The sequence below is a fragment of the Crotalus tigris genome, unplaced genomic scaffold, assembly GCF_016545835.1.
Source record: "Crotalus tigris isolate CLP2741 ecotype Arizona unplaced genomic scaffold, ASM1654583v1 scf7180000017640.1540244, whole genome shotgun sequence".
Classification (NCBI taxonomy): Eukaryota; Metazoa; Chordata; class Lepidosauria; order Squamata; family Viperidae; genus Crotalus; species Crotalus tigris.
Genome location: NW_024096533.1, coordinates 718,092 through 734,283, shown reverse-complemented (window position 1 = coordinate 734,283; position 16,192 = coordinate 718,092). Strand labels below are relative to the sequence as shown.

The following is a 16,192-nucleotide window of genomic DNA, read 5'->3' as shown; positions in this document are numbered from 1 at the left end:
TGATAGCACTGAGTTCTGTTGTTGTCTTTGAGAAGAAATGGATTCTCCTTGATTATGCCACTGACTTCCTTTATTTGCATAAAGCTCAGGAGCCTTTCTGGTAGAAACCTTGAACTCCCCTGTTTTAAACAAGCAATTTAAGCCAGGGGTCCCCAACCCCTGGACCACGGCCCACAACTGGACTATGGCCTGGTCAGAACCAGCCCCTCAAAGCAGTGGGCAAGTGCGTGCGTGCATGCACGCACGCACGCACAGTTTTGCTTGCCAGTACAGAAAGCAGGTGGGTGGGCAGGCGAGCACACGCACACAGCTTATGCAAATGGAGCTGCGTGCATGCTCACCTGCCCACCTCTCATGCAGAACTATTCCCTCTCCCTCACCATCACCGGTCTGCAAAGCCAGAAAGGTTGGAGACTGCTGATGTAATGTATAGAAACCTAGTTAGTGTTAATTTAGTGCTACTAGTTATTTGAAATAGAAGACACAGTTTCAGAATTTAGGAGACACTAAACCATGTTTGGGTCTGCAAATATAATTTCTGTCCACTGCATCTTAGATGTAGTTAGAAGGACTGGTGGTTTGGTTAACATACACATCTCCCTGAAAAGGAACCCATCGTCCGAGAATGAGGATGCAAGTCTTCCACTTTCCACAATTCAGGCAGTTTTAGTAGACTGTATTTATCGCTTGGAATAAACTATGTACTTATACTTTGAGTATAAGTCCTCGAATTTCAGTTCTTCAGATGTGTAGAACCAGGTTCTTCTTGTTGTTTTTTTCCTTCTTCTTTTTCCATAGCTGGCTTATTTGGAACTGCCTGTTTAAGTTAAACAGAATGTCAGTATACAAAACAAGCCAATACAATAGGAAAATCACTAATGTTGATTGTAGCAAAGGACCAGTTCCTTTGTATTTTACAAGTCTGAGCATCATTCATAGAAGAATTTTAAACAAGGTGTCTTAAGTAAACTTGAGCACTAGATGGCAGCAAACACAAGTTAATTGAAATGCCTGTAACAGTCTTTTCTGACAATCTATATTTGGATAAATCTATATTTTTTTAAAAAACATTTTTTTTCCAACTCTTGTATTCCTGTTTTAAAGAAGATCAAAATGGAACGATGTGGCGGAGATGAGCATTTCTTCATAAGGCAGTGCTCTGTGTTCTTTGGAGGGGAGCTGTGTTGATTTCTGGACTCTGCATGGACAACGCCCTGCACTTTTTTTGGAAAGGTTTTTCAGAAGCAATCTGCTATTGCCTGTTTGCTTGGGCTGAAAGAGAGTGACTGGCTCAAAATCAACAAGCTGGTTTTGGGTCTAAAGTGGGATTAGCATTCGCAGGCTTCCCGTTACTAGCCAGGTGCCTTAATCACTTAAGAGACTGCCTCTTTGATGATCATACAGTGATGTAAATCCAGTCACATTTAAGGACTGGAAATCAATGTTTTTTTCAAACAGAAATAACTAACTCATCTCACTGATTTCAGCATGGATTTCAGCAAGTGCTTTAATGAGGAAGGTGAAGGTTGAATCATTTGTTATAAGCTAATGCATATAGACCCATCTCACATGGTATGATTCTGGGCAGCATCCAAAACAGACCATAAAAAACCATTTGAAAAGCATGCAAAAAATTACAAAGGTTAATTATTGTGAAAAGGCTAAGAGACAGCATCAGATTATGAACAATGGGGGGGGGGTACCTCATTAGATTTCCGTTCCTTTGGGACACCCTCCCCCCACAGGCCTGTTGAAGCAACCAGGTTTTAAGGGACTTCTGGAAAGTCAGCAGAGACAGGGCCAGTCTCGTGCTGGAAGGGGGGGGCAGATGTTCCAGAGGGTGGGGGCCAAGGCAGAAAAGCCTTGTCTCCTGGGTCCCATCAGATGGAACTCCTTAGCAGATGGGACTCATGGTGGGCCTCTCCTGCTGGACCTAATGGAACAGACCAGTGTAATTCCTTTTATTTTTATTTTCATTTGTCAAACAAAAATTACAAATTGGAACAGACAAAATAAAAACATCAAAAGGTAACAGGAACAATAGGCACGCTCCCTTAGGGTGAAGTGCACAGAACTTAAGTTAGAATTAAAACTGTGAAAGTTGATGGCTGAGACAACTGAATCAAGTAAGATGTTAGAAAAATAGTTTTGTTTTTTTTTTACTATTGAAAGGTTTAAGTTAAGTTTAAAACAATGGTTCACATGCATTACATTGCAATTAAAGCTAAAAAAAAAAAGTCACTTACAGATAAAGCATTGTGTACAATTTTGTATGCAATACCTAAATCTGACCGCAAGCATCGCAGTTTTAAACCATCCAAACCAAGAATGTCAAGCCTAGTAGCATAAGGTATTCTATTAGGGACAGAAGAATGCAAGACGTTTCTTGTAAAGTACTTCTGAACTCATTCAACTTTATTAATGTCCAATATCCAGTAAGGATTCCAGACAATTCAATAGTATTCTAGGAAAATACAGGGAGAGACATAGTCCCTCAGATAACCCAGCCCAGCCATGAAGGTTTTAAACCAGCACTCTGGACCCAGAAGCACACTGGCAACCAATAGCAATAGCAATAAGCACTTAGAGTTATATGCTGCTTCATAGTGGTTTACAACCCTCTCTAAGCAGTTTACAGAGTCAGCATATTTTCTCCAACAATCTGGGTCCTCATTTTACTGACCTTGGTAGGATGGAAAGCTGAGTCAATCTTGAGCCGGTCAGGACTGAACTCCTGGCAGTGAGCAGTGAGTTGGCCTGTAATACTGCATTCTAACCATTGCACCACCACGGCTCTCTTTATAAAGCTTGTGAAGCAGAAGAGTCACATGTATCCTTTAAGAGCACATATCACTGCCTGCACCAACACATTCTGCACCAGCTGAAGCATCTGGATACTCTTCAAGGGCAGGCCCACATGGAATAGATTACAGTAATCCATTGTGGAGGTGACCAAGGCCTGAGTGACCATGAACAGAGCCTCCTGGTCCAAGAATGGGTACAAATGGTGCACAACACACAAAGGTCCTCTTAGCATCACTGCTACCTGCTCTTTGAGCAGGATTCACGAATCTAGAACAGGGGTAGTCATCCACGAGTCATAAAAGAGCCAAGGTTGACTACCCCTGATCTAGAAGGATCTAAAGTTGTTTTCCAGGTCTCTTTGGGGCAATGCCACCCCATTCACTACCAAAAATGGCAGAGTCTCAGCACCGGCAGGCCCCCAAACCCACAGCCACCCAGTCTTGCCTAGGCCCAGTTGGCAAATTGGAGTGCATTTTTATAAACCCCTCTGTATTCAAAATGGTTTTAAAAAAAAAAAGTAGATGTGAAAGGGGCAGGAAAAATTACCTCAAAACTGATTAAATCTCTGCCAGGTTTAAGATAAGCCGTTGTCTCCCTGTGACATTTTCTGACATGGGTTAGCAAGTTGCCCCAAATTTCCAAAGAAGTTGTTTTAGGATTGTAAACCAGAGGTCCCCAACTCCCGGTCCGTGGACCAGCACTGGGCTGTGGCATACCAGAATCTAGGTCGCACAAGTAAACGAAGCCCTAGCCATGGGATGCAGACAGTATGCGAAACCAGGCCCGTTCCCCCCTCTAGTCCATGGAAAAACTGCACTCCACAGAACTCATCCGTGGCGCCCAAAAGGTTGGGGGCCACTGTTGTAAAAGACTGCAGAAAAAAGGGGGATAAGACTTCATTGAATAAAGGAATAAACAAAACAATAAATAAAGGAGAAGCTTTCCTGACAGTGAGAACAATTAATCGGTGGAATGGCTTTCCTCCAGAAGTTATGGGTGCTCCCTCACTGGAGGTTTTTAAGAAGAGACTGGACAGCCATTTGTCTGGAATGGTATAGGGCAAGGGTAGGCAACCTCGGCTCTTTTATGACTCATGGACTTCAACTCCCAGAATTCTTGAGTCAGCATAGCTGACTCAGGAATTCTGGGAGTTGAAGTCCATGAGTCATAAAAGAACCGAGGTTGCCTACCCCTAGTATAGGGGTCTCCTGCTTGAGCAGGGGGTTGGACTAGAAGACCTCCAAAGTCCCTTCCACATCTGTCATTCTGGATTCTGTAAACTTTATTCCACTGTGTCCCCACACTCTTTTATTATTCCCAGATTTCCTGAGAGGTGTTAACAAAAACACTACCATAATTATAGCTTAGGGTTAGGATATTGTATAGGTGGCAAGCGAAATGAAGATGTTAGTCTTATTGCCTGAACTCTCCTAACCACATGCTATGCATACCATCATAATACATTACTTAGGTACTAATTTTAGTAAAACGGTAATGATATAACATAGCTACACTGTATTTGTTCTTATGTCCAAAGGGCTGTTTTGGTGCTTCTTTCAAACCCTTTCCCCATGAGGTAGTGATCTATGTGTTGAAAAAAATACAGTCGCCAGAGCGTGCAAATCAGCTCGTAATGCTCTCGGCACAGTAGGGGCAGCCCCTGACTTACAACAGTTCACGTAGTGGTTATTCAAAATTACAATGGCACTGAAAAAAAGGGAGCTATGATCGTTTTTCAGAGTTACTACCTTTGTAGTATCCCACATGATTCAGATGTTTGGCAACTGGTTCATATTTATGACCGCTGCTGCGTCCCAGGGTCATTTGATCACCTTTTGTGACCTTCTCACAAACACAGTCAATGGGGAAACCAGATTCACTTAACCACTGGGTTACTAACTTATCCACTGCAGCGAGTCACTTAACAATTGTGGCAAGAAAGATTGTCAAATGGGACAAAACTCAACAAATGTCTCACTTAACAAAAAAAAAATTGGGCTTCATTGTGGGTTGTACATTGAGGACTACCTTATTAAAAATAAAGCTGGCTTCTTGCAGTTCATATGTACCGTAGTGAAAAGTAATCTATTTTGTAATTATTAAAGATATTTTTTTTTCATTTACAGTTGCAAAAGTTCAGTTATTAGTTTCTTTCAAACAGAAGAGCACCACTTAACCTATGTCTCCCTGTTTGTGTAGGGGTGTTTACATATGCAAGCTCATGTGTATCAAATTACAATTGCCCAATCCTATTCATAATATTTTGAGTAATATTAATTAATTATATATTTTCTTACACCAGACTAGAATAGAATAGAATAGAATAGAATAGAAGTAGAGTAGAGTAGAGTAGAGTAGAGTAGAACAGAACAGAATAGAATAGAATAGAATAGAATAGAATAGAATAGAATAGAATAGAATAGAATAGAATAGGAGCTGGAAGGGACCTTGGAGGTCTTCTAGTCCAGCCCCCTGCTCAAGCAGGAGAACCCAGGGCTTTTTTTGTCATAGAACGCCCAGAACGGAGTTCCGGCACCTTTTTTGAATGGAACCTTGTAGGGTAGGCAAGGCGGATTGTATGACATGTGTGAGTTCAAAAAAAAAAAAAAAATTGGGAAAACCTATACCATTTCAGATAAGTGGTTGTCCAGTCATTTCTTAAAAACCTCCAGTGACAGAGTGCCCACGATTTCTGAAGGCAAAAGCCACTGGTTAATTGCCCTCACTGTTAGGAAGTTTCGTCTTAATTCCAGGTTACTTCAAGGTCTAGCTAAACTGCAAGAATGGAAACTGAACAAAACATTGGGAGTCTGTAGCTCAGCCAAGCTGAGGTGCATCCCAGAAGGCAACTGGTCAATGCTAGGATTCACTCCAAACAAACAACAAACAAAAACTTTATTAAAGTTGGCAAAAAGAAGGCTACACACACCCAAAACACAGAGTAAAAATAGATAAAATATAAAAATTCCTAGTACAATTCTAGGCTAAACAAAATTCCTCAAGTTCCTGCCTTCCCTGAGGTAAGTCCTACAACTCCCCTCAGACCCCAAAGCTCTTCCCACCCCAAACTTGATCGAATTTCCTTTTCTTTATTGGCTCTCAAGGCACAGGTGACTCTCTCTGGGCGCAGCTGGCTGGTATGTGATTTAAAGGGCCAGCTGCTCCCCACTCCCTCTGCCGTTCCCCATTTTTTCAAATCAATAAATGTTTGAGCTACCAGCTGCAAATGTTTGCCAGCATCCATTTATTTCTTGCTAAGATATTTCAACCTGCTCCAGTCAAAGAATCTCAAAATAAGGTCTGACCCAAGAACCAGCATGAGAATGGCTAGTTTTGAACATATCGTCGAGCCAATGATGGTCAAGCTGGACTCCCAATTGGGTTGGCAAGAAATGCACAGAAGTGTGATATCCTATGGCAATAATACACAGGAGAACCAAGTGAAGCTTCTTACTGGATACAGTCAAGAAGCTGTGACTGAATCCCAAAGTAGTGCTAGCCATGCCACACACAATCAATAAGGTATGAGACTCATTGAGTAGCTATTGAAACTAGTGTCAGTGAGCTCTCCACAGACCTGCAACATCCTCACAGTGTATGGGATTCTGGACATGCATATACACACAGAGCAGCATCTGGGTAACCACAAAAGTTGCAAAGTATTTCAAAAGGCACACATTTATGAAGGCCATTGATTCCATATATTGCTTCAAAGGAGGATTCCTGCTTCGGTTCTCACATCTGCCTTGACTGGGTGATTCAGCTGAAGCTTGGTCGAATTCCAACATTGCCTCAAAACTTTGCATAGTCCTAAGTTTTAATCAGAAGACTGAGGTCCAACTAGGATTTGATTAAAGACTTTTGACCTGGAAGTTTCTGTTTCATCACTGAAATTGAGGCTATCGTGGAATAATGTTGATAGCATTATTTATTCATTTGATTAATGTATTTGCCTTATTTGCTGGGTCATAGAACAGTGGTGGAAACGACTGCTTTGTAAAACCAGTGTAATAGTAAACTAATATTTGGCATTTTATAGTGCCACTAGCAAACTTCCTAACTGAGGCCCTCTTGCTAAAACTGATTATCCCATAGGACAGGACAGAAGAAGTCCTCAAATAAGACAAGAGCAAACAATTATTTCACTTCTTAAATCTGTGGAATGGAATGTGTGCATATGAAAGTTAACAGCATCCTACAGATAAACCACAGAGAGTGGCATTTATGGACACAAGAATGCTATGGCTTTCAAGCTGCTCATCCCTCCTACCGACTTCAGACAGTTTATTCTGAATTGAATAAAGTCAATTTCCAGCTGACAATATTTAGTAATTTTCCTATGCTTGTAAAAGTAAATTGACATTGGAGACAAATAGGATAGTTTTTACTGATTTGTAAAGTTTCAACACAGCAGATTTCAGTGGGTCATGTCTGGAAACCTTACTGCAAATACTTCATAAATAATAGGATATAAAGGCTTTTAAAAACACTCCAATTTAATAAAAAAAATGTCAGCCTTGCAGTCTATTTTAAAAGGCATTTGCTTCATTTGTAAAATATACATATTTAAATCTGTACACAGCAAGAATACAAAATAACATCTTATATAAGTTACATAGCTAAAATCTAAGCTCCTCTTAGGGTTTAACAAAATTACAAAACACATATATACAATCGGTCTCCTATTTTCCCATCATATACAATCAAATATACAAAGCTTTCTGCTTTACCTGTAAACATACAAGAGCCCTGGTATAAAATACCCCTAAAACACGAATATACAAAATAGTGTACAGTTCATATCTGCTATGCAAAGACAGCAAAGTTTGACTAAGAAAATCGAAGAGGCAAAACCTGTGTCCTTATGCCCACATATACATGTTTAATAGGCACAAGATGAAATGAAATATGCCTTCTAGATGTGTTGGCCAGGTTTGGCTGAGAACATTAAGGATCGGAATCCAACATTTCTAGACTAGTTTTAAAAATAGTTTTTTAAATAAGAATGCTGGCTGATTAGACAAAACCTAACAGATTGTAACAGCTAAGGCTTCAGAGCTTGGATAGATGTAGCATGTGGCATGCAAAAGTCTTGTAGATGAATGGCGAGCATTGCATTTTCCATATGAAATGCATGGATGTGGAAAGGCATTACCTCTTCAATCAAATAGCCCTTAATTTATGAACAACCCCCTCAATGTCCTCTTTTTTTTTCGTAAGGAGGTCTCTATGAAACTGTGATCTCCTCATCTTCCTCCTCCTCCCCTTCTTCCTCCTCCTCTTCTTCTGAGTCTGAAAAGTCTGACGGTTTACTGGGACTACTGGAGTGTGTGGGGGAGAGGAGTATCTGGGAGTCCAACCTGTCTCTCTGATGTGTGTGAACTGTGGGCTGGTGGTAACCTAAAGAATCTCTTGGGCTGACTGGGTACAATGGGGACACTGCCCCTGCTTCCTCCTCTTCCTCCCCAATGCCCTTCTTGCCCACGTCACTCAGATCTGGGTGAGGGTTGAACTTTGTGGGTAACGTTTGTTCCCGGCAGCCACCGGAGGACAGAAGTTCTCTCTCTTTGGAGTTTCTCCATTTCATTCTTCTGTTTTGGAACCAGATCTTTACCTAGAATTTTCAAATATACAAGAAAGACGATCAAGATAACCACACACATGACTTGCATCAACCTTGAAATACTTTTCTGAGGCTAAACCTTTCAAGAACTGCGATCCTTCTCTTCTTTCAAAGCTCCAATGAGTCCATACGCAATAGCGTAGTATAGAAAATTGATACCAATTTGGGGAAATTTCAACTTCAAAACACACCAAGAATAATTTTATACTTTGGTCTAGTGGTTAGGTCACTAGACTAGAAATCAGGAATCTGTGAGTTAGGCATGAAAGCCAGCTGAGTGACTTTGGGCCAGTCATTTTCAGCCTAACTTATCTCAAAGGGTTGTTGTGGAAAAAAATAGGAGAAAGGAGTAGTGGGTATGTTCTCCACTTTGAGGTAGCATAAAAAAAATCTAAATCTAATCTACAATATAAACAAAGTGCTATATCTATAGCATACAACCAATCTATCAGATTCTTCCAGAATCATCGAAGTGGTCCAAAAATTCACATCTTGTTGTTAAATATAAGAGACTGTGATTTTTGCATTATAGATTTTTTAATGACACTCTACAACAGGCCTGACCATTATTTGGCTTCCCAGACATGTAGCCTTGCTAAAGGTGGCAGTAACTTGAAAATTAAGAAAATCTAGTTTTTCTTCTTTTCAATTAAAGAAGCGTATCAGTTATAAGAAGAAAATAAGTAAAGGAAAATTTTAAAAAGTTTTTTAAAAAACCTAAATAAATATAAAGGGTAGAATATATACAAAAATCTGGGAATAGATTTTTAAGGAGAAATTGTAAAAAATCCATATTCAAATACATTTGAATAGATGAAAATAATTTGTTGTAGGAAACAGATCCCTAATAAAACTAAAAATGGAGATGAAAATTGAAGAAAATAATTCTCCATAGTTGAATAAAAATGTAAAATAAAGACAAGAAACTTATAATAGAATTGATTAATGGAATACAAAAGATAGTATGGCGATTTTTATGATTTCCTCAAACACATTAGATTGCCTAACTAATTCAATGTGCCTTCTCATGACAAAATAAACTAATTTGATTGTAACACCTCAAACAAAATACAGCTATTTTAACTAATATAATTTTAGATCAATATAGGAATTATTTTATGATCACATCTCAATTACTTGCCGATACAGATTTAAATTAAATTTTATGCCACGAGCAATTGCAAGGTAATTCATGAGATTTTCCCGCATTGGGCTTGCAAGACAGTTTGCATAATACTGAAGAAGTTCTTTGGATTTTAAATCTAATGGGAAATAATTATTTGGCTAACTTTTCTCACTCAGTGGGATGAATTTACCCACATCTCCTCCACATTTACTGAAATATTTCCTTTGCTGCTTGTTTTCTCCAGCTTTACTTTAGTTATTCTTTTTCTTTTAATATCTTAAACATTAGCTAGGCTGAATTCTCAACTTTGTGTGCCCTGTAGATATTTTGGACTATAGTTTTCATAATCCCGAGTCACCAGCTACAACACTATTCAACTGTTGTCAATTAAAACTGAATGTTGGAACACTCTCTAATTGAAATAGTCGTACACAATTCCACTTTTATCTTTACCTCTGTAATTCCAGTACCCTTAGTTCCACCTTTTCAGATAAGGATATGGAACACTGGGACTCTTAGTTCCTAAGATCTCAAGTTCTAGGCCCATTCTTTACCTACCAATTCATCTTACAGTTCACCTTATGGATCAGACCCACCTATAATGATCCCACTGATTTTCTAAAATAAACAAGCAAGACCCATATCTCTGTCCCATCTAGGGTGGGAATCTGAGGAGAAAGAGAGAGCGCAAGCATCTTTTCTATGGCTCAACTCTTTTTAAAACTATTTTAATTTGGTAAACGTTCTCATCCTACAATTCTCCGCTGTCCTCATTTGAAAAGTTTGACCATGCTAACCTTGTTTAAGGATTTTATGGGATAATATAAATACCTTCAATTTTGCCGGTAAGCCTTTTCAGTATGCTACGTGCATGCTGCACTTGCCTTGGTTAGTATTCCACTGGATGCTTTATTTTACATTAATTGCAAATCCCAAGCATCTTTTAAAGGGCAGCCCCTTAGAGCTGTTGCTCCACTCACTCATTTCTGGTTTCACACAACACACTGAATAATAAACTAACTTCACCAGCGAAGTTCCTTCCTTACCGCAGGCCAAATACGCTTGACTAATTTGATGCTTATTGTAATTGGGTGATTTTAGGCCATTAATTAAGAAACAGCTCACAAACTGCCTAGAAATTAACCAGTTTATATGACTGGATAGCAGGATAAAGAATTACCTGGGAATCTTTCAGGCCCAGCTTAGTTGCCAGTTTTTTCCTATCTGGTTTGCTGATGTATTTTTGTTTCTGAAACATTTTCTCCAGGGCTTTTCGTTGTACATCTGAGAAAACTGCCCTACGGAGCATCCCTCGGCGAGGTTTCCCTCGAGCAGCCAGGGGCCAAGAGAATGTCCCAGGGATAGGCACCACAGAGGAAGCTGTGGGAAAAAAAGAATAAGCATTATTGGCTAAATCAGCTGGAAAAAAGACGGGAGTCAAGGATATCCCTGTTCCCAAAGAGGGCATCTATATTCTGTTCAAATCAGTGACAAATCTCCCCGTGATTTGCATGCCTAAAGATATGGCCACTAGTTGTCCCTTCTCTCTTATTGTGGCTCCTTCTCATTTTCTTTACACCCACTTATCTGGATCTAGCAGATCACAACTTTTAATCTGAATTCATGAAACAGACTTGCTGTTCTTTCCAGTAAATGTAACTTGATTCCATTTAATAGATCATGTCTATATATTTACAGCTAGCTTGCTTTTTTACCAAATCCAAAGGTATGAGGACAGAAAAGAAAACAAAAGAGCTAAAAAAATAAGGGTATTTTTAAAAGTTACTATTATTAGATTTTCAAGAAGTATACCACACACATCATTACATCCAAAGTAAAATAAGGGACTTTTTTAAAAAAGCTAGAATAAACCCTTCATTTTTACATAAAAATTCTGGTCAATAGGTATTCATCCTTTTTTAAAAAAAATATATGAATCTTTCCTCCCTCTTCCTTACAAAACTTGTAGAATTCATTCTGGAGACATGAAAAGTAACAGCTAATTAGCACACTGACTGGTTCCCAATGGGATTGGTATGATAAAAAGGGCAGAGTTTTGCCTTTAAGTGGAAAGAAAAACTCCCAAAGAGAAACAGAGATTCTAATGAAGCGTGAATAGTAATTGTGTAGTAATGAACTAACAGAAAAAGACTGAGGACAAGCAGCTAAAGCCATATATTATTGGAACAAAAGACATTTACACTTTCAAACTAAACACAACTGCATGCCAAGCTGCTTGGGGAGAATACTGATGACACAGCCTTCTCTTTCCCCAAATCATTTTCATTAAATGGACATGAAAAGCTATATATAAAGCTCAAGTTGTTTTTGTTGGGCCATTCAAGGACTGGAGAAAGGAAGCACATTCTATTATCAAGAGAATAAATGGAAGAGCTTTTGGAACAGAATATATGCAGTTGAAGCAATATTTATTAATACTGTTATTTTTAGTCATAATTTTACTCAGTTCCAAAACTAAGGTCTGAAGTTAATTTGATTTAGCTATTTAACTAATTTATTGTGAATACAGAATTTTCTGCAACTTTATGACCTCTGCTTACAGGACTAAAGTATAATACGAAGCATATGAAAATATTCTGATATTTAATCGTCCCTTTCTATTGGTCTCTTTATATGTGTGTCTCTAATTACAAATGAAGTTAGAAAATCCAAACACTATAGAATTCTTCAGTAAGGATGATTATGTTTATATATTGCTTCTGGAACATCTCTCTAGACATTTCTTTGAGATATTCCAGTCTTTAAAAAAAAATCCTTGGGAGAGATGGCAGGGGACTTACTAGTGAATTCTTAATGACTTCCTTTCCAGGTACTGATTAGTTGCTTTGCTACAGTCTTAGCTCCTCTCCAAATATTTACTTTTTTTTATGGAGAGAAGTGAGCTGTATTGGTCCAGCAACATTAACGATGGGACAAATGGTAGTTCTCAGCTGAAAGTGCACAGATGTGTCTTGCTCTTCTTCCTTTAGCCTTATTCTGCCGACCCACAAACCCCTCCTTCTTTCCAAGCCTTCTTTGATGTAAGAACTTTTTGGAGAAGAGAAGGTTGAAGAGGGTTGGCTTCGGCCACACCGAAGCGCCCAAACAAGGCAGCTCCCCATGAGGTCTTGTGAAACCGTTGGCAAAGCGAATGACCCTTAATGAGAAATTAGCCCATGGCTGGTAAATGTCTATCAGCAGCACGGCAGAGTCAGCGCCGGGTCTGTGTGTGGCTGCCCTTCAGGGAGCTGACCAAATTGGTCATGGTGCTGAAACTTTTGTTGACGGCCGAGCGAAAAAGCCGCGACTCTGTGGGAAAACTGCCGCCCCGAAAGGAAGGCCGGCAGCAGCTCAGTCAGAAATCAAGCGCCTCACACTTGGAGCGTGACCATCCCGGCTAATTTGCAGTGCCGGGGGGGGAAAAGGCAGGGGAAAGAATTGGGAAGCAAAATGTCACGCAGTCGCCGCTTGTGCTAAATAGGGCATCAAATTGGCGCGACTGATTCTTGAATGTTGTACCCCGTCCAACCTCTGAACCGGAGGCCCGTCCTCACCTCCCCTCCTCTCCTCTCCCCTCCCCACCCCTCCGAGAGAGAGAAGGGGCCGATTTCAAGAAATGCTCACAACAAAGGGAATAGCTTTGGGGATGCCCTTAGGCCAAGACTCTGGGGCAGGAATCCAGGATCAGGAGGAGGAGGAGGCTCAGGCGCAGCGGGGTCAGCTTACACTATGTTGAGGACCGACTAGGAAGACCCTCTTGCTATAGGCAAACCTCTCTCCGCCTCCAAGGCTACTACCTAGATACGTCGGGGGCAGCCGAAGAGAGCAGGGGAAAGAGGGATGGGCAGTTGGGTAAGCCGCTTCCGCTCGCCTCGAAACCTACCTGGGAAATAAGACGACCTAATAAAAGGTTGGAAGGAGCCTTCGAAGTAGGGGAAGGAGAAGGTCTTGACGGGGACGTTCTGGATCAGCGCAGGAGAAGTCTCTGGGGAAAGAAAAGGAAGTTGAGCAAAGACCCGAAGAGCGTCTCAAGCGGGAAACCCACATTTCTCCGCTCTCCCGCAGAACCGAGCGAAACACGTGAGATACGAAGTGCTCCTCTGGTTGACCAATGGGTTGGATCCCGCTTCCTTCGCTGGCCAGCCTGCCGCACTGGCGGGAACTAGGAGAGGAGCGACTCGGGCGACTGTCTTTCCGGGCCCTTGGCAGATTTTAGCTAGCCCTGGCTTCTCTTCCCCTCATTTTCACCCCGGGTCCGACTCATTCTGCACTGGCGGACCGCTTGCGGAGGCACGAGCGCGCCGGCTCCCTTTGGGGGTGCCGGATTCTCTTTATGAGTCCCAATCCCACCTGGTTGATGACGTGCCACTCTGCGAGTCCCTCCTTCTACTTCCCTCTTGGAGGACGCGTCCTTTGCCCTTCGGCGCCATTCACTACCCACCCGGTTTCCCCCCCACCCTCCGTCTCTCGGCGCCCTCCGTCTGTTGACGCGCTGGCCACTTACCTGTCCGCGGAGGTGAGGACAGGATGGCGTTGACTCCGAACTTCAGGAAAGTGGCGTCCCCGCTGGAAGTGAGCGACGAGCGGGAGGAGCAGCTAGTCTTGGCGCCGGAGGAATCGACACTCGCCAGCTCGGCTGAGCTCCCAGCTTCAGTCCTGGCGGCCCCGACGCCGGCGACCGGGGGAGACAAGCTGGGCGGCGGGGCGCTTCCTCGGGGTGGATAACCGGCCGGCCGGCCGATCCGCAGGAGATCTTCCACTAAGAAGCCGGAGGGGCCGGAGAAGGCGGACTGCAGCGTCTGAGGCAACGTGAGAGTCGGGGTCGGTCGCAAGAGACTGGGGTACACGGCGGGAGGCGCAAGCAGGCTTGGGAACATCATGGCCTGGGCGAGAGAGAGCGCCAAGAGCGGGAGGGAGGCAGGCAGGCGAGCGAGGGTGGAGGGAAGGGCGCTCTTCGCGGAGAAACGGAGGGAAGCCCTCGCTTACAGATAACACTAATAGTAATCCCCACACGATGCTTGGCTGCTCTGTCCCTCCCCCTTCTTCCTCCTAGCCCTGCCTGCCCGACGGCCGCCCTCTTCGGCAGAGATCCACCTCGCGAGTCGGCCGGGGTCTCCTGGCCCTTCCTCCGTGGCGGCGGGTTTTATAGCGGTCAGCGCCGCCGAGGCGCTTTCAAAAGTGACAGCTCTAACAATGGGGTGCTCCACTTGAGCTTCATTCATCGGACGCTCGGGGCTCCCTCATTGGTCAGGGGGTGCAATTTATGATTGGATTAGCCTTCATAAGCAACCCGCGCACAATGGGCCGCCACAAAGAAGGTGCGGTCATCAATTTTGCATATTGACCGCCTCGTTGGGAAAGCTGTCGCTCCAAAGGCGGACGGCGGCAGGGTGTTGATCCGAAGGGCCGCGCGCGCGCGCGCGGATGGACCCACACAGACACAGACAGACACAAACACACACACACACACACACACATGAGAATTAAATGCCTTTTTAAAAAGTTTCCAATGACATCTCCCCTCCAGAGGGAAAAGGGGGGAGGATTATTCAAGAAAAGCGGAAAGCTACATTTATTTGCATTCATTCGCTGTTTTTCTTTTCGCTGAGGCTAAGGAAATTAGACTATATATTCATATAATCTTATTTTGACACTTTCTAAAGAATGGAGAGTACAAATGAGACAAGATGAAATCAGGTTTCTGCTGTGGATGAAAAAGGAGGCTAACATAGGAACCAGTGGTTTATTAGGCCTGTTCCTTTGTCTAGCTCTGTCTAGGGCAGTGGTTCTCAACCTTTTTAATGCCGTGACTCCCAACCGGTCGTAAGTCGAGGACTACTCAACCGGTCGTAAGTCGAGGACTACTCAACTGGTGCAGCACCGTTTGCAGAATGGGACTTTTGGCGGGCTCAGCAGGGCAGAGACAGCCTGGACAATTCCTATTGGCTTTCAAAAGCCAATAGAATAAAAGGGAGTAGCACAGTTAAGGAAAAGGGGGGGGAAAAATGGCGGACTGCGTTGTTTAGCGACCCCCGTGAAATGGTCGTTCGACCCCAAATGGGGTCCCGACCCACAGGTTGAGAACCACTGGTCTAGGGTCTAGGTTCCTTTAACAGTTAAAAGTATTCTGGCAAAGAGCTCTAATGTTTGTTTTTCTAGCTTTGGGAAAGGGTTGCAGATCATAAATCCGTTTTCAATGGCTCCAAATATAATGAAAATTCTAAGCATGAATACAACTTCCTACAGTAGCTCATTCCTATTTTAACTTTGAAAAGTGAAAAATCACCTTTTTTAAATACTCAAAAAATTATTTCATGCTGCTTGTTCCACCTTCTTGTTATTGAATAACAATAACAATCAGAGGCCTTCAAGTCAGTGTCAACTCTTACCATGTAAGTAGATTTTCTTCCTGATGATTCTGTCCTGATGATGTTCCAGTGGTGCCAATAACAATAACAGGCCTTTTTTTTAAAAAAAAGAAAGAAAATACCCTCCAGTTAACTTTACCTCTACATGTACATTAAAAATATGGAGCATAATTGTACTTATTAAATGGATTCGAGGGAAAGACTAACTAAACTGCAAGAATATTTTAACTGGTTTGCACTCCACACTGACATAATTTACAATATTTTTTT

At 42.1% G+C, this 16,192-nt stretch overlaps 1 protein-coding gene across 2 annotated transcripts; it reads right to left on the bottom strand.

Annotated features, from left to right (window-relative positions):
* Window positions 1-698: 698 nt before the first annotated feature.
* DBX1 (developing brain homeobox 1) lies at window positions 699-14,711 on the bottom strand. 2 transcript variants are annotated; one of them, XM_039335358.1, is made up of 5 exons: window positions 14,059-14,711; window positions 13,438-13,539; window positions 10,735-10,934; window positions 8,166-8,419; window positions 699-817 (listed from the first exon to the last, which is right to left on the bottom strand). In XM_039335358.1, exons 1-5 carry the CDS (start codon window positions 14,432-14,434, stop codon window positions 742-744), a joined length of 1,008 nt encoding a protein of 335 aa, XP_039191292.1. In that variant the 5' UTR covers window positions 14,435-14,711; the 3' UTR covers window positions 699-741. The 2 variants fall into 2 exon arrangements, with proteins under 2 accessions (XP_039191292.1, XP_039191291.1); XM_039335357.1 differs by lacking the exon at window positions 699-817 and having other exon boundaries at window positions 7,356-8,419.
* Between the last annotated feature and the right edge of the window lie 1,481 nt (window positions 14,712-16,192).